This window comes from Lithobates pipiens, unplaced genomic scaffold (genome assembly GCF_037356315.1).
Source record: "Lithobates pipiens isolate NorthernLeopardFrog02 unplaced genomic scaffold, aLitPip1_a1.2 Scaffold_19, whole genome shotgun sequence".
In the NCBI taxonomy this organism is placed as follows: Eukaryota; Metazoa; Chordata; class Amphibia; order Anura; family Ranidae; genus Lithobates; species Lithobates pipiens.
In genome coordinates, this window is record NW_027507764.1 from 189,999,554 (window position 1) to 190,024,965 (window position 25,412).

General features: G+C 40.1%; 1 protein-coding gene across 1 annotated transcript in view; it reads right to left on the bottom strand.

Annotated features, from left to right (window-relative positions):
* The window catches only part of CNTNAP2 (contactin associated protein 2), a 2,388,168-nt gene that overhangs the window by 657,772 nt on the left and 1,704,984 nt on the right, over nucleotides 1-25,412 (bottom strand). Inside the window, exon 13 of the mRNA XM_077491601.1 lies at nucleotides 6,512-6,712. Coding sequence (XP_077347727.1) covers nucleotides 6,512-6,712 — 201 coding nt within the window. The remainder of the gene's footprint in view (nucleotides 1-6,511; nucleotides 6,713-25,412) is intronic.

Consider the following 25,412-nt stretch of genomic DNA (forward strand, 5'->3'; position numbering starts at 1 on the left):
AATAATATAATAATAATAATAAATAACAAACATGCTATACTTACCTGCTCTGCGCAGTGAATTTGCACAGAGGAGCCTTGATCCTCCTCTTCTCAGGTCCTTCTTTGGCACTTCTAACCCTTCCCTCCCGTTGAGTGCCCACACAGCAAGTAGCTTGTTATGGGGGCACCTGAGCCGAGCCACAGGTCCAAATATCCATTCAGACATGGAGCTACAATTCGGCACCCCACCCCCCCCCCCCCCCTCTCCTGATTGGCTAACTGACTTTGATTGACAGCAGCGGAAGCCAATTGCACCTCTGCTGTGTCTCAGCTAATCAAGAGGGAGAGTTCTGGATGGCCGAAGCACTTGTGCACATCGCTGGATAGAGATAGGGCTCGGGTAAGTATTAGGGGGGCTGCTACACACAGAAGGTTTTTTTTATTTTAATGCATAGAATGCATTAAGATAAAAAAATTCTGCCTTTACAATCATTTTAACTCTGCATATGTTTCAAAGGGTTTCTTTACTTTCTTAATTATGCCAAAAGACAGCCCTGACTGTGTATGTCTAAACCATGACCTAGAGTAGTAGACTTATGCAATTCGTATTTATGGGCTGATTCCCTTGGTGGTTTGCATGTACTTTAATTCTCACATCCAGCGGTTGCTTATGCTCAGACTTGCAACACCATTATGCCTACATCTTTGTTTTTTCTTAATAAAAACACTAGCAGAGTTTAGTAAAATATAATGTTAAAGAGGACACAACATTATATGTGCCCACTTTCATGGGATTGCAGCTGCCTCCACCACATTAAAATGTCAATACATCATTAATTAAACTGCTTGCTGTCCACACTATAGCAGTTTTACTGCTACAGGGTGGCAGCTGTGTGCCTGATTACGTATATATACTGCCAGAAGCAGAAGCCGATCTTCAGGTGCCGGGTACTTGATGTCCACCGGCACCTGCCGATCAGGCAGAGACACAGAACTGAAATCTGCTTATGTAAACAAGGCCGATTGCCATTCTGACAAGAGGGAAGGGATGAAATTTGTGTCCCAGCAAAACAGGGAATAAATTCCACCTCCACAAGAAAGAGAAGGTTGGGACTTTAGATGAGGCTATTGACTAGTGGAGGTTAGGTTGTAAAAGCATTTAATTGACATAAATATACCAAATACACAACAATTATACAAAAATAAGTAAAAGATAAATGCATTTATGTACACATTCACCCAGTGCATGAACATCAACATATCATGATTGCATATATAATAACTTTATGGCATAGAGTATAAAATGAATTGAATTGAATTGATAAGTAAATGTTCATATATCTACATGGAGATGTCATCTGAACAGCACATAAGAATAATGCAAAGGTACATAAATATTGTAAATATTATGAGTTGTAGATAGTGAGTCTAGATTTATTCCTATTAGCAGGCATATGGCTGCATCCTAGATGCCCGATGCGTTTCGTGTATAGCACACTTCCTCAGGAGCGTATGCCCAACAGTATCTACAAAGAATAGGATATAGCTAGTCTAATATGGCACTAAACGTAACAGGAACAGGCAAAATTGCCAAACCCGGTTACTTACATGAAATTAAATATAATGATGTAAGGTAAGTATGGGGCCAGGGCCAGAAGGATTTGTCTCTCACGGGAGCTGAGGTAGTCAAGGGCCGTGCACAAGCAGGGTGAACCCACAGAATCCCTAGAACACAGATCACTGATCTTCATGGTGTATGCAAGTGAGCACAATAAGAATATTCAATGAGTCTGTATTGAATAAAAGTAATATCCATGAATAAGGTGATATACAAATGGAGTGAATTGGAGGTAAAAGGTAGGATATAATCAGGATGACAATTAAACCATGTGCAAGTTAGGTTTGAAGTGGTGAACCACAACCCAAGTGGACACGAATAAGGAAAAGAATATACTAGAAACACCATGACCAGTTCCAAGGCATTAAGACACAGTAGGGAAAGGTGACAATTAAAAAAGGCATTGTGAAAGGATATCATGATGAGTACCTGGGGTATGTGCATAAAATCAAGAAGTTCCTGTGAAGTGCAGCCTATCCGACTGTCTGGTAGGGGGAACTGTTTCAGGGGAGGTAATATATATATATATATATATATATATATATACACACATGCCCCATGTGCGCCCCGGCCACCATCAGTGTCACGTTATCACTGCATATGCGGGGAGGGGTCACCGATCCGGGTGGTAACCAACACCCACATATCCCAGATGAACTCGTGCCATTGCTCTTGCACCTGGAAATTATGTCACGCTGGAGACACGGTACGTGGCGCCGATGCATTGAAGGAGCCCATTCACTCCCCAAACCTCCCTGTCAGAAAAAGGGGGCTGAAGGGGAGGAAAGGGGAGGGCACACAGAGCACATGGCAGCTCCCGGGCATGAGACATGGAATGGCCCAGGGTGTAGGCAACCATAACTTGTGAACAAGCTAAGGCAGCGCAAATGGCGCTGTGAAATATCATGTCATAACAGTAAAATGTCCCGAGTATATGGACCCCAATTAATATCTGGGGCAAACCTCACATATGGACAGCAGGGGAGCACTGCCGATCCAAAAATCTATTTAAATGAGGCACATAAATGAGCCTCCATCCCTGGTTCAGGTACACAAGAAATCCCATCTCTTCCCCTAGTAAAAACACCTTACACAGTTCATGTAAACACTGGTTAGGTCAAACAGTTATCCCTTTGATAGCCCCTGATGTTAACCTCTTCCTAGCCAGTGTCATTAGTGCAGTAACAGTGTATATTTTTAGCACTGATCACTGTATTAGTGTCAGTGGCTGCCAAAATAGTTAGTGTCAGAATATCTGCCGCAATATCGCAGTGCTACTATAAAGTTGCTGATCACCGCCATTACTAGTAATTAATAAATGAAATTTAAAAAGTTATATCCCATAGTTTATAAACACTTGCAAACACTATAACTTTTGTGCAAACGAATCAATATATATACGCTTATTGAAAGTTTTTTAACCAAAATATGTAGCAGAATGCATTTATCACATTTATGAAGAAATTCGTATTTTTTTACATTTTTTGTATAATAGGTGTTAGAGCAGAAAGTAAAAAATATTGTTGTTTTTTTTTCAAAATTGTGGGTGTTTTTTGTTTATAGCACAAACAATAAAAAAAGCAGAGGCGATCAAATACCACCAAAAGAAAGCTCTATATGTGGGGAAAAATTATATAAATTTTATTTGGTTACAGCGTTGCATGACCGTGCATTTGTCAGTTAAAGTAACGCAGTGCTGCATCGCAAAAAATGGTCTGGTCATGAAGGAGGGGTCTATATTCCAGAGGTTAATGTATGCTAATTGTAGGTGCAATGCCCCTTTAAATATTGTGACATACAGTGGTGTGAAAAAGTGTTTGCCCCCTTCCTCATTTCCTGTTCCTTTGCATGTTTGTCACACTTAAGTGTTTCGGAACATCAAATCAATTTAAACAATAGTCAAGGACAACACAAGTAAACACAAAATGCAATTTGTAAATGAAGGTGTTTATTATTAAAGGTGAAAAAAAATCCAAACCATCATGGCCCTGTGTGAAAAAGTGATTGCCCCCTAAACCTAATAACTGGTTGGGCCACCCTTAGCAGCAACAACTGCGACCAAGCGTTTGCGATAACGTGCAATGAGGCTTTTACAGCGTCCTGGAGGAATTTTGGCCCACTCATCTTTGCAGAATTGTCCTAATTCAGTTACATTAGAGGGTTTTCGAGCATGAACGGCCTTTTTAAGGTCATACCACAACATCTCAATAGGATTCAGGTCAGGACTTTGGCTAGGCCACTCCAACGTCTTCATTTTGTTTTTCTTCAGCCATTCGGTGGTGGACTTGCTGGTGTGTTTAGGATCATTTTCCTGCTGCAGAACCCAAGTTCGTTTCAGCTTGAGTACACGAACAGATGGTCAGACATTCTCCTTCAGGATCTCTTGGTAGACAGCAGAATTCATAGTTCCTTTTATCATGGCAAGTCTTCCAGGTCCTGAAGCAGCAAAACAGCCCCAGACCATCACACTACCACCACCATATTTTACTGTTGATATAATGTTCTTTTTATGAAATGCAGTGTTCCTTCTACGCCAGATATACTTGGACACACACCTTCCAAAGAGTTCCACTTTTGTCTCATCGGTCCACAGAATGTTGTCCCAAAAGTCTTGGGGATCATCAAGATGTGTTGTGGAGAAATTGAGACGAGCTTTGATGTTCTTTTTGCTCAGCAGTGGTTTTCTCCTTGGAACTCTGCCATGCAGGCCATTTTTGCCCAGTCTTTTCCTGATGGTGGAGGCATGAACGCTGACCTTAACTGAGGCAAGTGAGGCCTGCAGTTCCTTGGACGTTGTTGTGGGGTCTTTTGTGACCTCTTGGATGAGTCGTCGCTGCGCTCTTGGGGTAATTTTGGGCGGCCGGCCACTCCTGGGAAGGTTCACCACTGTTCCATGTCTTCGCCATTTGTGGATAATGGCTCTCACTGTGGTTCACTGGATTCCCAAAGCTTTGGAAATGGCTTTATAACCCTTTCCAGACTGATAGATCTCAATTACTTTCTTTCTCAATTGTTCCTGAATTTCTTTGGGTCTCGGCATGATGTGTAGCTTTTAAGGATCTTCTGGTGGACCTTACTGTGTCAAGCAGCTCCTATTTAAGTGATGCCTTGATTGTGAACAGGTGTGGCAATAATCAGGCCTGGGTGTGGCTAGAGAAATTGAACTCAGGTGTGGACAACCACAGTTATAGTATGTTTTAACAAGGGGGGCAATCACTTTTTCACACAGGGCCATGATGGTTTGGATTTTTTTTCACCTTTAATAATAAACACCTTCATTTACAAATTGCATTTTGTGTTTACTTGTGTTGTCCTTGACTATTGTTTAAATTGGTTTGATGTTCCGAAACACTTAAGTGTGACAAACATGCAAAGGAACAGGAAATGAGGAAGGGGGCAAACACTTTTTCACACCACTGTACCTGGTGGACAGCTAAAGGTGTCCAATAAGGTGCTGGGGCTCATTATATAAAGAACCTGTGATCCATTGCCCTGAAAGCTCCCCACCTATCGCAAGCACTCTGTGTGGTATGTCACCTTTGTATCGGGGGGGGGGGGGGGGGGCTTTGTTATTGTGTTAATGTATAATGTATAATCTTTGCTTGAGTTCTTATGACTAAGCCTTTGAATTATTTATATTTTAAAATGTATGTTTATTTAAAACAATGGTTTAAGCCATTCCAAATTAGTTGGTTGTGTTTTTCTTTAGAGAATATGTGGCTATTATATGTAATGGGAGGGGGAAGTATGCAGCTCACAATTCCATGTATATAAATTAACTACACTATGTAACTGCATAATGTTCAAAGCAAATGTAGGAGTTTGGATTTAGGGTGATACCTTTTAATAGTGTCGCTCGTTAAGAAAGAAATTGTATCGTAAGCTTTATGCCCTGTACACACGTTCGGACTTTCTGATGGAAAATGTGCCATCGGATCGTGTTGTCGGAAAATCCGATTGTGTGTGGGCTCCATTGGACTTTTTACATCGGTATTTCCAACACACAAAGTTTGAGAGCTGGATCTAAAATTTTCCGACAACAAATTCCGATCATTTAAATTCCGATTGTGTGTAGACAATTCCGACGGACAAAGTGCCACGCATGCTCAGAATAAATTACGAGACGAAAGCTATTGGCTACTGCCCTCTTTATATTCCCGTCGTACTTGTTCTACATCACGATCAGATTTTCCGACAACTTTGTGCAACTGTGTGTATGCAAGACAAGTTTGGGCCAAAATCTGTTGGAAAAAATCTGACGGATTTTGTCTTCGGAATGTCCGACCGTGTATACAGGGCATTAGAGTGCAGTCCACCTTGAAAGTGTGCAATCTTTTAGTATCTCCCTAAATTTTAACTTTTACATTTATTGATCCCTAACATGGTACAACACTCTGTTGCTGCTATCTAAACATATGATATGTGAAAAAAATAATGCTACACAGCTTTATCAACAAACCTTAAAAAAAAAAAGCAATGCTTACTCATATTAAACAGGATGCCATTGGGAGGAAGCTTTGCACAATCAGTTAAATGGCTGTTCTAAAAAGAAGCTATATCATCAACATTCAGGAATTCAAAGCTGTGAAGCTTATGATATGAAAATGGTTCAGTTCATTAACCTGGCAATGTAAAGTGAGTAACTTCTATTTCACAGTTCAATGGAACAACATACAGTTGCTACTGTAAACCAATACCTGGTGTCGTAGCACTTACTCTGATGTCAGATGTCATACAAAAATGCCCATGCAATCACATTTCAAAAACTCTTGCGTATATTTCATAATCCTGATCTTGGAATGCTACCACCGACCAATCATCAGAATTGTATACTGATTAGAATAATGCAAGTAGGCATTAAACTCATAACACAAATGATACTAAAAGGTGATGTATAGTCTTTTTGTCCTACCTGGAGTATTCAGCAACCTTGACATCTTACAGGAATATGAAATGTATTGTTCACATTTCTCAGCACTGTTCATGATTGTTGAGATTTGATCCATGCTTGTGCTGTAATTCAGCTGGAGTACTACTCGCTTCTCTTTGGTTGCACCAACAACTGACGTTTGTGGTAGAAGATCATGGTACAAGGTAGTCCAAACTTTATCCTCTGTTGAGAAAAAAGACCTTACTTAGAGCAAATCAAGTTTACGGTTTACTGAAAGTATGATGAAAAATTCATCAGAAATATCTACAGAGATTTTGGGTTTTCATGTAAATGATCGGATTTATTGTTCAGTGTAAGTTCATCCAAAATCAATATTTCTCACACTTTAGGAACACCTCCTTTTCCCGTTTGTGTCTCTGCCACCTGCTGCAAAGTTAATTATGATTATGTCACACTCTTTTATAACTTTTACATTATGGATCCAACAGGCAGAGCAGGATACTTTTGTATAGATTCTTATTGGTTGTGCCAAGTGAGAGGTGTGAAGGCCCATACACACGATCAGACATTTTAACAACAAACATGCAAATGAGCTGTTTTGGAGCAACATCCGACCGTGTGTACGCTCCATCGGACAAACTTTTTTGGTTTTCATCTGACTTTTGTTGGCTGTGCGAACGGACAAACTTTCTGGCAACAAAAGTCTGATGGAGCAAAGTCCGATCGTGTGTACAGAAAACCATAGGACTTTTGTACAAAGTACAAACAGGCATGCTCAGAACCAATGCAAAAGATCAGACAACAATACAGAAGTTTACCAAAGGTGGCCGTAAAGAGCAGAAAAACCACGTGATTTGTGAAAGTTGGCTGAAAAAGTCCTGCTGTGTGTATGCAATACAAGTTCAGGGCCGACGCCCTTTGTACAAAAATCCAAGGGAAAGTTTGTACAAAGTCCTATCGTGTGTATGAGGCTTTAGAAAGCTGGAGCTACCCTGGGTAAATCTTGTTGATGGAGAGGTATCAGAAATTGGTAATTGCTTCAAATGACTGGCCCACCCAAAAGTAATCCTACTCTTTAATTAACTAAGATTAAGCACCCACTTGTGGTATGAAACATGTAAGCCAGGGGTAGGCAACCTCGGCCCTCCAGATGTCTTGAAACTACAAGTCCCATGAGACTTTGCAAGACCCTGACAATCACAGGCATTATTCCTAGAGCCAGAGGCATGATGGGATTTGTAGTTTCATCACAGCTGGAGTGCTGAGGTTGCCTACCCCTGATGTAAGCTTTGCCTTGTCCTGTTCCTCTGGGATGGATGTGATTGTTTGTGACCATTTAGATTTTATCTGACTTCAATAAAGGTGTCTTAATGTAGTGCAGCTGTCCAGACATTTTTTGCTCTCTCTATGTAGTTGCATAGCCTACACCTTCTAGCAGGAGGTGTGATCCTGGGATGGTTTGCCTAGAGCGATGAGTTCTTATCTAATCCTTCTCTCTACAGGTGTAAGGTGCTAAATTAAATTCTATGCATGAAGGTAAAAAAACCTTCTGTGCGCAGCAGCCTCCCCAGTCCCCCACCTCCCCAATCCGTATATGAGCTCCCTCTGATCCAGCAATGTTCACAATAGCCAATCACAGCCAGTGAGCCAAGAAGAGAAAGTTGGGGCGGGGCCAAGCCATGGCTCTATGTGTCCCATGGACACATAAGGCAGCGGCTCAGAAGCGAGCACGCAATGATGCCCCCAGGGCAAGTGGCTTTCTCTGGGGACACTTCTTGAGGTGGGGAGCCAGGACGTTGGTGGGGGACCCGAAATATATATATATATATATATATATATATATATATATATATATATTTTATGTAAAAAAATGTATCTCTTAAATAGTAAGATGTTAATGTAGGATGTAACTACTTGCCAATCGAACTTGTGTAAATGACATTTAGATTTATTTTGACCTCTTTCACGCCCCCAAGGTCCTCTACAACAGTAAGGCTAGCCATATGTGTTTAGATTTCTCCCTTTTAGCCCAATAGGCTGACTGAGAGAAATTACTTGATTCTCCCATTGTTAAACACGGTAGATGGAGGGATTACCCCTGCCAACTATGGTATTCTAACAACTACTCCTGCAGCTGTCAGAATACAGTGATTGTATCTGATTGGTTGTAGTCACTGTTTAGCTGAGAATTTAGTGCCCAGCTCCTTTGAAGTTTGTTGAGCCAGTTAATACCATCAGGGCTACCCACAGTTAGAATTTTGTCCAATTCTGCAGGAATCAGTCTAACTTCAAGCTGTGTATAATTAACATAAGACCAATGGATAGTAAATCATAAAGGCATATGAAAGAGATAGCTAGGATTGTTTCTATTATGTTTGTATATGTCTCATGCTATGGAGCTTAATGTTTTCCTATTTAAATGAAAATGAATATAGCAAAAAAAAAAAAAGCTTCAAGCAAAAAACGCCAATGAAGGGTATTATAGAATATACCAGAAAGTGCATTTAACTACAGTACTTGCCACTAGCCCACGGTAGATTTATTGCAGACTGGATCATCTGGGTTGGGGCACAAACATGTGATTGGACACAGAGCAAGTTTGGCAGAAGATTTAAATTATTTTGGCTAAAATAAGCTGATCAGCAGTGTCCAATCACTCAAAAACACACAGAACTCTGTGTGCATAGGAACAGCGATCTAGCTGTTTCTTCTCCCGGAAAAGCAGGGAGAAAAAACAGCCAGATCAGAAGGTAAAAGCAGCACTCATTACACATTGTTAGACACGCAGTCAATAACATGATTGGCCCTAGATGTTAACCCTTTCCCAGCCAGTGTCATTAGTGCAGTGTCAGTGTACAGTATTTTCACTGTTTACTGTATTAGTGTGATTAGTGATGCCAGTGTCAGTTGGTGACCCTGCCAGATAGTATCTGTTAGCCCATCACCCATCACAGTCAAACTATAACTCGATAATCACTGCCATCACAGTACAGCTGTGTAAATTGCAGTATATATACCATTGTTTGTAACTTTCGCACCAACCAATTAAAGAGGAAGTAAACCCTGATGGGTTTACTTCCTTTTTCAATCCCTGCAAAGGTAATGCATAATGGACTACTATGCATCGCATAGTAGTCCATTATGTGTCACTTACCTGACACAGGAGCCAGCGAAGTCACCGATATCCCCTGTAGTCTGGCGCATCCATCTTCTCGGTGGGTCTTGCTTCTCTGCCGCTGTCATTTGGCGAAGCCACGATGACGTCACTCCCGCGCATGAGCACGGGAACCGCCACTCGCGGCATATCGCCGTTGACCGCGGCGCGCCCCTGTCTACGGCGCATGTGCCGTAGACAGTGGTGCCTGTCTTTCGGCAAATATCTCCTAAACCGTGTAGGTTTAGGAGATATTTCTTGGACCTACAGGTAAGCCTTAATATAGGCTTACATGTAGGTCAACGTTGGTTGTAAGGGTTTACAACCACTTTAATATACACTTATTTGGATTTTTTTACCCTAGAAGAAGACCCTTTGGCCTAAATTTATGAAGAAATTATATTTATTTATTTGTTTTATTGGATATGTTTTATAATAGAAAGTAGAAAATATTTTTTTTTATGTTTTGTATGTCTTTTTTTATTTATATAATAAAAAAATAAAATAACAAAAAAGTGTGATGCTCAACTACCACAAAAAGAAAACTTTGTGTGAATAACATTTTAATTTGGGTAGAGTGCTGCATTGCCAGTTAAGGTAGCATAGTGCTGAATAACAAAAAAATCCCTGGCTTTAAAGGGTGCAAAACTTTCTGGAGGTCAAGTGGTTATACAAGCTGAAAAAACCCATGTAGTAATTAATGTATGTAAAGCCATTTTATAAAATAAATTTACATTTTTAAAATATTTCTTTTTTATTTGTTTTAAAAGTATGTGGAAAGCTTTGATAATATAAAGGCTGGCTGGGTGTTGTGTTGATCCAATAGCTTCAATATTGGCTTTGATTTAGTATATGGATCTTATGTCACTTTGACATTCTAATCTGTATGCTTATTCTGTTTTAATGACTCAGAAAGTATTGAATCCAGAGACAGATGGGTAACTAGCATTTTTAGGAGAAATGTGGCACCTATATTTCTCCCAGTACAAGTTTACTTTAAAAACATTGATATAGTCCTAATGACGTTTTTTTCCCCCCAAATTATGCACTTGATTCCAACCTGCACATATCTTTTCCTAAAGTGTCTGCATTCTGTTACGCAATTTATATTTGGGACAGGTAACTCGATTTTGACAAGAAGTTTGTGTAATTTTATGCCATTTACAGTTACAGTTTGTAATTTTCCAAAACACTCCAGAGACTGGAACTTTTATACAACTAACAATGTGCTTTTTGCAGACTAAAAGTTTATATAATAGGAATCTGTTGACAATTCATATTTTAGGGTGATAACAGATTGAGCATATCTGGTGGAGTAAAAATTATACACCAGTGCAGGTTTTCCAAAGGCATCCATTGATTTTGCTGGTTGCAATTTATGTGCTTGCTTATAAACTGCACTGTTATCAAAAGTTATTATTGAAAGGGGAAATGTTAACAGTTTTAAGTCACTTTTTTCAATTTATAAGTTTAAAAAAAATTGTATACCTTTTAATATTAATATTAATTTAAGACCTACCATAAAGGTCTTTGTTGACAATACTCCTATCTCCTCAACGTGCTTCTATGTTGTCACCCTGTCACACAGGCCTCTGATGTAGACAACAAGGGATTGATTCAACACACATTTTGCTTTCTTCAATGAAGCAAAAAAAAAAAAAGCTGCTCCAGGTTAGTGAGTCTCTACTTAATCCCTATACACACACTAGTCAGGTGCTAGCCCAGCTTGCCTGCTGTGTATCATAAGGAAATGATTCCAGAAGGCTAAACTTCTAAAAATCCTTTTATTGAAGCTTCATATGACCAGTGCTTGACAGATGGAGCAGGGAACAAAGAGGTAGATGCGTTTCACGCAAATATTAGTGCTTAGTCATTACCAATTGGAACTAGTCACCACAATCATCTATATACTGCTCTAATGTGTCATCATTATGTTACAGGTGAACTAACCATTTAAAAACAGTACACAGCTGGTATCACAAAAAAAGCCTGGCTGGAGTACATGGTACCTACACTCAAATCTAATGTGAAGATTTTGGTCCACTGCCAGAATAAATCTGATACATCAATTGACCTCAAAGCAAACTTGACACATTATTCAAAATCATTGTAACAATAACATACACAAAATAATATAAAAAACACAATAGAACATGTATATATGTATACATTTACAGTATCAAGTTGATGCTAAGAACAAATGATTTTAAAAGCAAAGTGTTAGAACATCATGAGGACCAATACTGACACATTCTCAAAATGTATATATATATATATATATATATATATATATATATATATATATATATATATATGTAGAACCTCGGGTGAACGTCACTGGCTGTATAAAAAATACACTTAAAAACATATTGGTTTATTAACAAAATTATCTCCATGGTATGGCTTTTTTTTCCAAAAAAGTCACTGCCAACACTGACATAGCACTCACATAACTTTGTTTATAAATAAAAATAAAGTGTTAAGGTCAGTGTTACAGTTAGCCCTTGTACACACGGTCGGAGATTCCGATGGTATGTGTCCTATCGGACCGTTTTGTCAGATAATCCGACTGTGTGTGGTCTCCATCGGACTGTTTCCATCGGAGTATCCGACGGACCAAGTTTTCCAACTTGTCCGTAAAATTTTCCGACAACATGCTCCGATTGGACATACTCCGATCATGTGTAGCCTACTCCGACGGACAAAGTGCCATGCATGCTCAGATCAAATTCCTAGACCATAGCTATTGGCTACTAGCCTGAACGTAGTCCCGTCCTAACGAAATAACATCATCACGTTATGTACAATCGGATTTTCCGACAACTTTGTCCGACCGTGTGTATGCAACAGTTTCGGACAAAATCCATCCGACAAAATCCGTCGGACAAAATCCAACAGATTTGGCTGTCAGAATGTCCGACCGTGTGTACAAGGGCTTAGAGTTGGCTTTGTTTAATAAAACTATTGCTCTCCATGTCGCCTTTTCTATATGGTTGATTTGTAGATTAATTTAAAAAACATTCTGGCAAATTATAAGTCAGTAAAATCAAGTTTGCCAAAATCCTTACTCGTACTTTTATGGAAATTAGCATGTCATCTTCATATAATGATGTCCAAATAGTTTATATTAAATGTGGAACCCTACTGAAACCAGCATTTCCTCTCCATATACCAGTTGGAAATGAGCTGAGTGTTTGGCGTGAATATAAGTTTTAACATTCACTGTTCAAATGATGATATGGGGCAGGCTTTCAGGGGTGGGTTACATCCCTCACAAACCCCAGGAATAGTACAAGACTGAGGGAAAATAGCTCAAGACAATGTCGTCCCCAGTGAACCGGATGTTTTTTTGTTTCCGTAACTTGTGGCACATGAGCTCCTTATGCTCCAGAGCCTTTTAAAGGAACCCTAAAATTTAATGCATCAAGGGGAGGGATCAACTGTTTGGAAAAATTGGTAAATATATTGGTAGAATCACAGAGTTTACCCAGGCCTCACAGAGAGAGCAGAAGATGAAACATCTGGAGGATGTGATGCAGAGGAACCTGTTAACCTCCTTTACAGAGGCTAGCAGCAAACTTTTTAATGGGCAATGGGCTTAGAACCTTGTGTTGGTGAATGGAGGAGAGGTGGTGATGGTGGCTACCTAAATGATACATTGATAGAATGTTTCAGTCCCCAGTGCTATATGCTGTCAGCAGCTATCGGTAACAACTTAAGTCACTTTTTGGGTGATTATATCGGGTTGAGGTCAGATGTTGACACCATCAGAGTGGCTGGCAATATTGACAACTTGATTACAAGGATGCCCTACAGCCAATGTGCTCTCTGTACTTACATTTAGGGTTTTTTGTGGGGGGGGGGGGGGGGGTCTGTGACAGACAAACGAGTCTGTCTGTTCCTGGACACGGTTCACTGCTGACATTTATTAAAATTAGCCAGTCCTGTATCATTGACAACTTCCAAGCCCCTGCTGCAATTGCTACCAATTCATTTTTTGGGGGAAATTGTGCCACCAAAATATTTTTCTTCCTGTGCAGCCCAAGCTCCTCCTTTCACCGCATCAGGTCTGAATTAAAACATGCTGCTATCATTGCCATCCCCTGCCACCTTGAGCACATCCTGCAACCATTTCCACCTTTTTTAACACTGCTGCTCTAGCACAATTAATATCAAGTACCACCATTGTAGGCCTGACAGCATTATTGTCTCATACTTGGGCCATTGCTGCTATTATTTCAACGGAATATTTATTTTGACGCTTCCATTTTTTTGCTGATTATATTTTTTTGGAAGCAATATCCATCCTGTGCTCTGCAAGACTATTTTGTATCAGTTGTGGTGTTTGGGCATTATCAACACCCATTTTCAATATTTCCACAACTTTGTCATGGTTGGAAAACATTTACACTTTTTTTTACAGGGTTGATTCTCTGCTCTGCATTAATATAAATCTTGGGTTATGGTGTTTTGGCACCTACAATACCCAAAACCTAATTTCTATAATCTTTTGGACCTACCTGAGTGCACTGGCTCAATCTCCAATTTTATAGAATACAAACTCTTTGAAGAAGTGTGGCCTAGCAGTGATTCCTTATATAGAAACTGCTTGGCCTCACTCTTCACCTCTGAAATTCTGGCCTATAAAACATGGTTTAAATGTGCTGATAATTCATACAACATGTTTTTCCTTGGTCAGTGTAATAATAAAATGTCATTTTTGAATTTACACATAGGGAGTTATTTACTAAAGGCAACTCTACTTTGCACTGCAAGTGCACTGCAGGTCCACTTAAAAATGCACTGAACGTGCACTTGGAAGTGCAAACACTTTAGATATGAGGGGGACATGCAAGGAAAATAAAAAACAGCATTTTAGCTTGCACATGATTGGATGATCAAATCAGCCAAGCTTCTGCTCACTTCAGATTTTCCTCTCAGATCTACAGCAACTGCACTTCCAAGTGCACTGCAAGTACACTACAGGGTGGATTTGCCTTTAGTAAATCAACTGCATAGAGTCAGCCTGTTCTCTCCCTCAGTGTAATGAGATTTTCTGGCTGCAATACTCCATAATCTCTGCTTTTACAAAAATCTCCTGGTAAAAAAAGATGTGACTCTGTGTAGCAAATCATTAACATTTTAATATAATGTCAGAGGGAAAAAAACTCTCATTGAGTTGTGGTGGCTGAAATCTAACTTCTCCCTACATCCTAAATTGTCTTCTATTAAATAGGATATGTCAATGTGAATCAAATATGTGAAATTGTTATGTATTGTCTCAGAAATAATACATTTAATATTTTCTGGCTGAAAGAAGCTCTGTCTCCAAATTTTCCTTTTTCTCAAAAATCTGTGTGCAGAAAAATACAGTTCAGATTACAATTTCTGTCTGAAATAAGCTGACTCTCTGACACAAAATCAGGCTCACATTAATAATAATGCAATTATGTGCTGGAAACCCATACAATTTTTATACTACATCTCTACCAATACAGAGTCTTTTTTTTATTTTTAAATCTGCCCCCTCCTTCCCATTTAAAAGTGGTGGGCAATCCATAAAGGGAAAAAAACGGTGCTGCCAATCAGTCTAATTGTTTCATCTTCTGTCTGGAAAAATACTATCTGCTTACTCTCTCCCTAATAAATTGTGACAATCTTCAGTGCCCCAAAAAGACAGTATTTTTTTATTTATTTTTTTTAGATATTATTCGCTGGCTTAGTCTCTCAGAAATTGAGGACTGTCAAAAAAGGCTTACTAGGTGTTGAGCAAAGTTTTCAGTCTTCGGTGTAAAAAAAAATGGATGTAGTTTGCCTGCTTTGTCATTTAGAAATTTAGGCTTGTCTATACAGGCTTAATAACTATGATGTACAACTGTTACATTTTTTACCTTAAGTCTTCAAAAGAAAACATTTTTGATTTCCAAATGCAATCGACTTTCTTTCTCTTTGTCAGGGAGATGCTGGCCATACTGCAGCAGATGGGCGGAGGCAGAGGCCAAGGTGCATGCGTGGGCACAATTCCAGAGACAACCTTCCTGGCCTGGCATGTCCAAGTGATTGTGCGTTCGCCCATGCGCATACACAAACTTGTGCACGTCTGCAAAGGCGGGTGTGCACCCCTTAGCATTGGTGCCAAATGCCATATATAAGGATGACAGATGCACTTGGGCCTTGCTGTCTGATCTGCAGCTTTCCCCTGTATCTGGCTTCCTGAGCATCCTGATATTCTCCAACCCTGACCCAAAATTGCCTTGACCTTGATTTCATCTGTATCTGCTTGATTCTCTGTTGCCAAACCTCTGTATGAACTTTGACCATTCTCTGCTTAATGTCTCTGATGTAGCTAATCTTCCATGTATGACCTGGCTTGTCTGACTCTACACCAGTCTCCACAGCTTCCACAGCCTCCCCGTACCTGCATTCGCAGTACACCTGCATCTGCAAAGTGCCTGCATCCACAGCCAACCAGCAATAGCAAGTACTGCTGCTGCTTGTCAGCCAATGAAGATCATCGCAGGCACTCCTACACCACCATGCTCTCAGGGCTGCTGTTTCAACCTCAGTGATCCTTGAACCTGAGCTGTAAGAGAGGCCTTCCTCTGCTCGTTAGGCTCTGCTCTATGATACGTAACACTCTTCCAATAAAGGTTTAAAAGGTGTTCTTAAAATCTGTACACTTTTCCAATATTCAATCTTAGAAAACTTACATTTCTCATACATGAAATCTGCCTGCTCTCCTCCTCTGAAATAGTGGAATATTCAAAAACCTCAGTGTCAGCAGCGGCTTCAAAAACTTTGCTGCAAATATTTATGTTCAGTCTCAGAAAAAAAATTGTATTTGTATATTCCAGATGAGGTCTGCCTGCTTGTTTGTTAATTCTTTGAAAAAAATCAGCCTGTCTCTATGTCTTACATTGTTGTTCTGGCCCTCATTCAAACAGTTTACATGCTCTGCTGTTAAGCCTTGCTTCTGCAACTAGGGTTTGGGGTTTGGAGGTGTTGTGGTGCCCTCTAGGTTGACATTTTGTTACCAATTGTACAAGATACAGTGTGTTCCTGAAAAGATCAAGTTATGCTTTGTAACTTTGATACTTTGTATGAAGTTGAAGGCTTTAGCACTTCCATCACTAAAGTTTGCCTTACTGCTACATAGTATAAAAAAAAACTGCTGTTTTTTTCAGCTCCAGACAACAAACCCACCCACAGAATATGCAGTTTTCCCGGTAGCAGACAGAGGGGAGACATTTGACAGGTAAATATATATGCAGGAGGCATGTATATCCTTATAGATAAGCCCTATGGCAGTAGTTTAGAAAGGATGACATTGGGTTTACATCCACTTTAAAACTCAGATTATTTTCCTTTAAGAGGCACACTTCTGGAAAGATAAGATTAGGGAGTTTCTGACTGCCAACAGTGTACTACAGTGCTTCCAAAACCTTTAAGTCAAAAGGAGTTGAAATTCTCCTTTTTAGTCAGGTACAATGTGCTTTCTGACAGGGAAGGCCATCTTCTTATTGCATACCTTTAGTCAATCTGTACCTTCCGATCGAGGACCACATTTCCTTGCTGGAGACTTGCTTATCTCTGGTAGACCAACATACAGCAACATACAGAAGGTGTTCTTATTGTGGGATGAGATTGTAACCTAGCCTTGAATCCCCTGCCGTATCTAAGGTGGCCTCCCATTTACACTCTTCTAAATTGCAGGCGGCTAAAGTGCCATCATCAGCTCATAGACAGGAGTAGTCTCAAAACACATGACAGGGACTACACTTTTTACTGGACAATTCACTTAGAGACAGTCATGTAATCCCAGAGAAAACTTTGCAGGCTCCTATAACTGTTCTCCCCAAAGACAGAAAGGACCCGTCCCCTAGCTACCATCCTATATTGTTGTTAAACGTAGACCTAAAAATGTTTACAAAGATTCTCTATAGTTTTAAAATACCTTCCATCTCTAGTACACCCAGACCAATCTAGATTTACCCCTGATAGGGGGAACATACAATGAGTTCTGAACACTATACACTACTCTCAAACTTATCACGTGTCCTTAGTTCTTCTCTCCACAGATGTGTAAAAAAGCACTCGATGGGTTGGAGATGGACATTCCTACAGACTACTCTGGACCACATCGGCCTAGGTTCCAGGATAAAACAATGGATGTCAGCACTCTAGGTGTTCTCTGACCCGTTTCCCATACATATTGGGATGTGTCGGGATGTCCTCTGTCAACTCTTGTATTCATTTTAACACTAGAGCCCTTTTTGGTAAAGATCCAAGCCCATCCAGATATTAGAGGAATCACCACTAAGTAAGGGGAATACAAATAAGCCCCTTATGCAGATGACTTGATCTTTTTTGCGACTTCCCCATAATCTCCTTGCAGTCCTTTCTGAAGGAACTTTGCCAATATGAAACCTTTTCTAACTTTCAGATAAACTACTCTAAATCAGAACCTATGGGATTAAAAGTTAACAATTACCTTCCACAGCATATAATGACTCATTTACATTGGAAATGGACTTCTTCTCATATACATTGAAACTTTGCTCCTCTGGCAAGAAAATTCAAACTGGACATATACCGATGGGATAGAAAAGTGTATACAGTATATGGTTTGGCCACATAAACATTTTAGAGATGAAAGTGATGCCAAGACTTATCTATTTACTTCAGATTCTTCCGATCAAACTTCCTTCGGGATTCATGAAGCATTTGTGAACTGTTTTTTCTAATTCATTTAGTCAGACAAACCATTGAGGCTCCAGAGGTCTAGTCTCTTTTTGCCAAACGCACAGGAAGGAACAGGATTCCCAGATCCAGTGAAGTGTCATGAAGCCACCCACTTAGGGAGGGTAGTTGATTGATGTGTAATACAAAACAGGAAACTTTGGGTACACTTGGAACAGGCTACAGTTGATCTATCCCCTGGTGGGAGTTTCTTGGCATTTAGACAGATATCATATTCACCATTAAATATTATCTTCTTGTTGGAGCCACTCTACAGAAGTTTACAATTGTCTTTAAAAGCACTACCCTCTCACCATAACCAAGCCCAATGACCCCTTGTAGGAATGAGTTCAGCTGTTGGTGGCACTGTGGCTCCCATACTTGTAGTTTGTAGTTTCAGTGTACACCAGTGGATGTCTCTCAGCAGCCAGCAGCTCATACTAATTAGTCATCACCTGTTGCTGATCGCTGAGAGTATATTTAGCTCCTCCTGTGCTACTCCCCCTTGCCTTGGTGTTTTGTCCATGTGCCTTTGACCTGTTGACCATGTACCTGCACCCTGTTCCTGCTCCTATTGCTGATCCTCTGCCTGCCTGTTTGCTCCTGTTCCAGTGTACCCTCTTCCTGTCCTGGCTTATTCCCTCTGCCTGATCTCCCATGCATGACCCTGGCTCTGACATTGACTGCACATCTTGGCCATATCTTTCTGTCTGCACATACTGTAGTTATTTTGTTGGCTTAGGTAGTTTGTTAGCACTGTTACTCATTAGATACTGGATGTGTGTTTATATTGTTGCTTTATTCACTTTATCTTTAATATATCCCATTATTTACATATTTGTGCATGGTTTTCTCTGTGTAAGTTTACACATTTCTGGTCACATCTGTTTCACAGAGAGAAAGGAGGTTTCCACCATGTCAAAATGAATAATGTAGTGGCCACATCCCTAAAATATGTAGAACAAAATCAATATTCCCCCTTATATGGGACTTTAAAGGCCACAAACACTGAAGTACGTAGAATTTATTGTTACATAAAAAAGATTATTTCAGATCAAACAAATGATCAAAACATTAAAAGATGTCTAGCGTCTATAACTGTATACATGTGACAAACATGACAAAATACAACAGTACATATAAATCACCACTAGTACTCCCTTGGTCTTTCCGTGACTGTGCTCTTCAGTGGCTCTCATCCTACCTATCCCAACGCACCTTCAGTGTCACTTACAATTGTACTTCCTCCACTCCTCTTCCTTTCTCTATCGGAGTCCCCCAAGGTTCTGTTCTTGGACCTCTTTTATTTTCAATCTACACCTTTTCTCTGGGTCAGCCACTCATGGCTTTCAATATAATTTGTACGCTGATGACATACAAATCTATCTCTCCACCCCTCAACTCAGTCTCCTCACGCATCACTAACTTACTAACAGACATATCTGTATGGATGTCACACCACTTCCTCAAACTCAACTTGTCCAAAACTGAACTTATAATATTTCCTCCCCCACGTGCTCTTCCGCTGACTTCTCTGTCAAGAGCAATGGCACAACTATCCACCCATCCGCACGTGTCAGGGTGCTAGGTGTTATCCTGGACTCTGAACTCTCCTTTCGGTCCCACATCCAATCACTTTCCAAAGCTTGCTGCCTCAACCTCCGAAACATCTCTAAATGAGATCCATTTCTAACCAATGAAACCACAAAGCTCCTGATTCATTCCCTGGTTATCTCTCGCCTTGACTACTGCAACTCCCTCCTCATTGGCTTATCTTTAAATAGACTATACCCCCTTCAGTCCATCATGAATGCTGCTGCCAGACTCATCCACCTTACAAACCGCACAGTGTCTGCTACCCCTCTCTGCCAATCCCTCCATTGGCTGCCACTTGCCCAACTAATTAAATTCAAAATACTAACACTTACTTACAAAGCCATCCACAATTCTGCCCCCAGCTACATCACTAGCCTAGTCTCAAAATACCAACCTAATCGCCCACTTCATTCCTTCCAAGACCTCCTGCTCTCTAGCTCCCTCATCCCCTCCTCCCATATCCGCCTCCAGGACTTCTCCCGAGCCTCGCCCATTCTCTGGAATTCACTAACCCAATCTGTCAGAATGTCTCCAAATTTATCCACTTTTAGGCGATCCCTGAAAATTTTACTCTTCAGAGAAGCCTATCCTGCCTCCATCTAACAACTGCACTATTTTCTCCATGAGCTCATCCCCACACAGCTATTACCCTTTTGTATAACTTGACCCTCCCTCCTAGATTGTAAGCTTGTAATGTAGGACCCTCTGATTCCCCCTGTCTTGAATTGTATTGTATTGTAATGTCTGCCCTAATGTTGTAAAGCGTTGCGTAAACTGTCAGCGCTATATCAATCCTGTATAACAATAATAGTACTCTCCAGTGGATGGTAATCCCTAGTACCCCACGAGTTTCCAGTTTAACACCTTTAACTCAGAGTGATTTCATGTTGAGAGCAAATGAGGGAACTGTCAGGATGGGGGTTCAGATAAACGCCAACCTTCAATGAAGCTCCAAAATCAGTGGGTAACACCAGACAGTCTCTGTCTTCATGCATGCACCATATATTTGTGGCATTGCAGAGAGAGGGGAGACACCACATATTCTGACACAATCACAAATATATGGCGCATGCATGAAGACAGGGACTGTATTGTGTTACCCACTGATTTTGGAGCTTCATTGAAGGCTCCGGCTAGCTCCTGTTCTGACCTTCTGCAGAGTATATACGGCCCACACTCATCTGCTGGAACTCAGTTGCTGCTGCCCATTTGTTACTAAACAGATCTGGGAACTCACTATCCCAAGCCCATATTGACCTTGGGCTGGCGTTTATCTGCACTCCCATCCTGACAATTGCCTCATCTGCTCTTAACATGGAATGACTCCGATTGAGTTAAACTATTTATGACCACACTTATTTCTACTCTCTACCTCTGATGAAGGTGTTAAACTGGAAACGCATCGGGTACCAGGGATTACCATCCACTGGAGAGTACTAGTGTCACTTTATATGTACTGTTGTATTTTGCTTTTTGCCATGTTTGTCACATGCATACAGTTATAGACGCTAGACGTCTTTTCATTTTTTTTTTCATTTGTTTGATCTGGAATAATCTTTTTTATGTAACAATAAATCCTTTTTTCTTCAGTGTTTGTGGCCTTTAAAGTCCCATATAAGGGGGGATATTCTTTTTGTTCACCTGTTTCACAGGAAACCAGCACTCAGTATCCTTGACACCCCTCTTTAGGGCACAACCAAATATCAACCTGGTCACCATGATCTGCAATTTTCTGCACTACTCAAGCGGGCACTTTTAGGCAAAGACACTCCGCCAACAAACACTGTTCTATAACGTATTGAGTGGTTGAGCTTGCTTTTTAACAAGACCATGGTTTCTTGTGAGGCGTGCAACTGAGCATGTATCTGCGTTCACTACCCTTTGCATATACCACAGTGGAAGAACCATTCTCTTTTGAGCAAACCCTCCAAGCTGTTGAGCCGCTGGTTATTCATTTTTGCAACTTTATGCCTCTCTGGTTGCTTTGAGTGTTCCTCAAGAGCTCCCTTTCTTACATTTGTAAAGGAACTTGAATTTTGCCTTTTTTCAAAAACAGAAGGATAGAATTTTGCTCTTTGCCCACAAAGACTCTCTTGCAAGTAGGTATCAGGGGGTTTTGTGTGCCTGTTGGTGTTGTTTGGAATCTGACAAGACGCTACTCTGCATTTTCTGTCTTTTTTTTTTTTGGGTTTTGTTTTTGTTTTTGGTTCTGTTTTTGTTTTACTACCATACTGCCATGTGGTATCTGGGTGCTCAATAATAAACTATAATGAGGTTCAAATATATCTTTTTCTGACTTGATATCTAAGTCTGTCATAAGCTTTTACATTGCGCTGACTAGTACTATCTCTTTACCTATTTTTATTTGATATTATTCCTAACCTATTTATATAAATTGCCGCAATTGTTTCAGATGTCCCTTTGATGCAATCTGCACGGGCGCCCGGGGGCAACTCTGCTAATACAGCCTACTAATCAATGAGGCTGTTGCAGGTTTCCCCTTTGTAATTGGAGACTACCCGCTCTTGTGCACAGCTTTGCCCGGTTCCCTTTTTTCATCCTAGCCACTCTGGTTATGCTGGAGTCAAGGCGGCTTGTTTTTTTTGTCTCCGCCTTCTCTCCTCTCCTTTTTGGCCCCTGTCTCTCTCCGTTGTTCAGGCAGGGCAGGTGCCACTATCCAAAATGGCCGCTGCGCACAGCTGGCATAATTTACGTCGCCCGCGCATGCGCAGGACCTCGGTTCATGCTCTGCACTGGGTGGGGCCTCCTATCTATACGCTCGCAGCTCGGCGGTGACGTCAGATGCCGCTGAGCTGGAGACTCTAATTTAAAACCCAGCTAATGTCATTGCAGTGTTGGCAATTGACAGGGACGGACCTGTTTAAGCTGGATGTTTATAATCCAGGGTTCACGGCGTTTTAGCCCCATAGGCCGAGGCAGCGTTAGTAAGAGGTATTTTTTCCATTTACTTTGTCTCTTCAATTTTGGTTTTTCACATTTTACTTCATTACTTTGGTTTTGCCGACCACAATGGCATTTATACTTGTCTTTATTGTTTATTCATGGATTTGCATAGGTAGACGGTTATAAAGGATTCCGTCACAGGCAATCTGGCAATACCCTGGCAATTAAAGGCATATCACCCTAATTAATCTTCATTGATTCTACTAAACTCTACTGTCATTATCTTCAGGTATGCTTCCATACTTGCTCTTCTGAGCAGCTATTCATGAGTAATATGCTCCGCAATGTTTTATTTCCCGTTCATTATTATAATTATTTGTCTCTGTAGATTGTTTTTGGGACCTCTGATCTGTATTCGTGGTTTCCCGTCCCTTATGGGCTTGATTAGTGCAGACATTGAATACATATACCGTAACCCATGAGCCTTGATCCACAGGGTAAGACGGCCACACCATATTTATATCTGTATCTGTATTTATATGCATGTATCTATTTATGGCCAATGACCTTGGTCTATTGTTATTTCATATTTGTCATTATTAATGAATTTGTTGTAATTGTCTCTCATTTGTATGTATCTTGATTTACTGTATTTATTTATATATCTATATGAATACATCCTTGCCTAATATATTGGTGATTTATCTTTCAGTTTTTAACGCAAACTGCATTTTCCTGAGGAAGCTCAAGGGAGCGAAACATGTTGAAATTCGCAGCATTCTTACGTGTATAGATTGGTAACATTTGTGGTCAACTTTGATCCTGTACCCGCTCTGTACACAATTAACTGGTTTTTGCTTAAATATTGTTATATTGTTGTTCTTAAATCTGTTTGTTCTTTGAATAAAATTATTTATTTTAATATGGGCATTTTCTTGATTTGCCTCTATCTGGGTACCGTATAAAAGTTCCGGGTGTTGGTTACCCTCCAGCCCTGTCATTTCCCCCTTTCTCTTTTCATAATTAGTATCTAATATTGGGATGTGGTACCCCTCTAAAAGAAGGTCCCCTTTCTGATCACTTCATCTTTATATGTTCTTTGTCATTTTCTGGGAGTATGTCAAACTGAAAGATTCTAGGACCATGGTGGAACAGACAATAAAAACATAATAAACATAATAAAAATACAGGAGTGTCTCTTGAGGGAAATCAGGTAGAATTTCTTTTGCATGATACGCCACTCACCAATAAAAGCCTGTATCCCAGCACTATGGAAAAGTTCTACCCAATAAAACATACTGGCTTGCCAGAATTACATAATTTCAGAAAGTAGAAAACCAAATCATGGTATTGAATGAGCAGGAGGAAAAATATTGTAACATCTGGACCCCTTATTTCTTTTATAAGGAACAAACACTGTTGGCCTCTAAACAATAATTTCTTTGCCCTTCCAGTCTCTCAAGGTTAGTAGAGCCCCTGGGTGTCATTTCAGGAGGGGAGTTCCCCCCTCCCCCCACAGTTCCCCGCTCACCCATCTCTTCCTTCCCTCCCTTTCCCAACAGACCCCATGTCCTGCCCCCCCCCCCTTCCTATCATACTTTTTTTTTGTCAGTTTCCCCACAAAATTAGAAAATTTAATTGAGAAAATGGTAATTTTGGTTGTATATGCAGAAAAGTTTATCTGATACTGGTTTTAAAACTGTTTGCTTTTGGGTTCAGAGACATCAGCTATCCTGTACTGTTAATCTATTCTTTATTATGCTATGTTAACTATATCCTCCGAAGCTGTATTTGTGTTGTATTTGTTCAATGAAATTGTTATGCTACTTCTTCTTCTAAATAAAGAATTAAAAAACACATACATTGGTCCTGCCTGTTGGCACAATGGTGAGTAGTAGAGTGAAAATGCACTGTTACTATAATGAAAAATAAAAAATCTGGTCTCCTGGTGATGTCATTCCCTCAAGCTACTTATGGTATGATTCAATTGCAATCACTAATATTTTTCGAGGAGACAATGACTAAGATGTATGCTATATTCAGGAGGAAGATATACTATTGGGCTGTAGTATAAGCACTGTCTGAATTGTTCTTTAAATTTCAGTCTAAAACCTTCTTTAGCATTACTGTGCCTATTCTTTAAATTTTCCAAAATGCCTATGCCATGTTGTGAAATGGTATTTATGTTGGTTGGTCAGGAGGATTGAAGGCCTTTTCAATAAAGCAAAGAGCAATATGCAAAGTATGTAAACGATAGCTAACAATGAGAGTTTATCTTTCAGTGTTCGTCCTTCATTAAATTTAAATGCAATTGGTTGTTATAAACTGTTGCCTTTTACACAACATAATTGTGCTGTTTTATGGAATCTGATATTTCAAGTCTGGTGCAATTGATGAAACATTTACAGAGCCTTGTGTCAACTCAATTAGAGCCCAAATATACTGGAAAAAAAAGTTTTCATAGTGTCTGGGAACTATAACAATATTCAGGCTCACTGAATGTGGTGCATTTTTAGCAATGCAGATTCA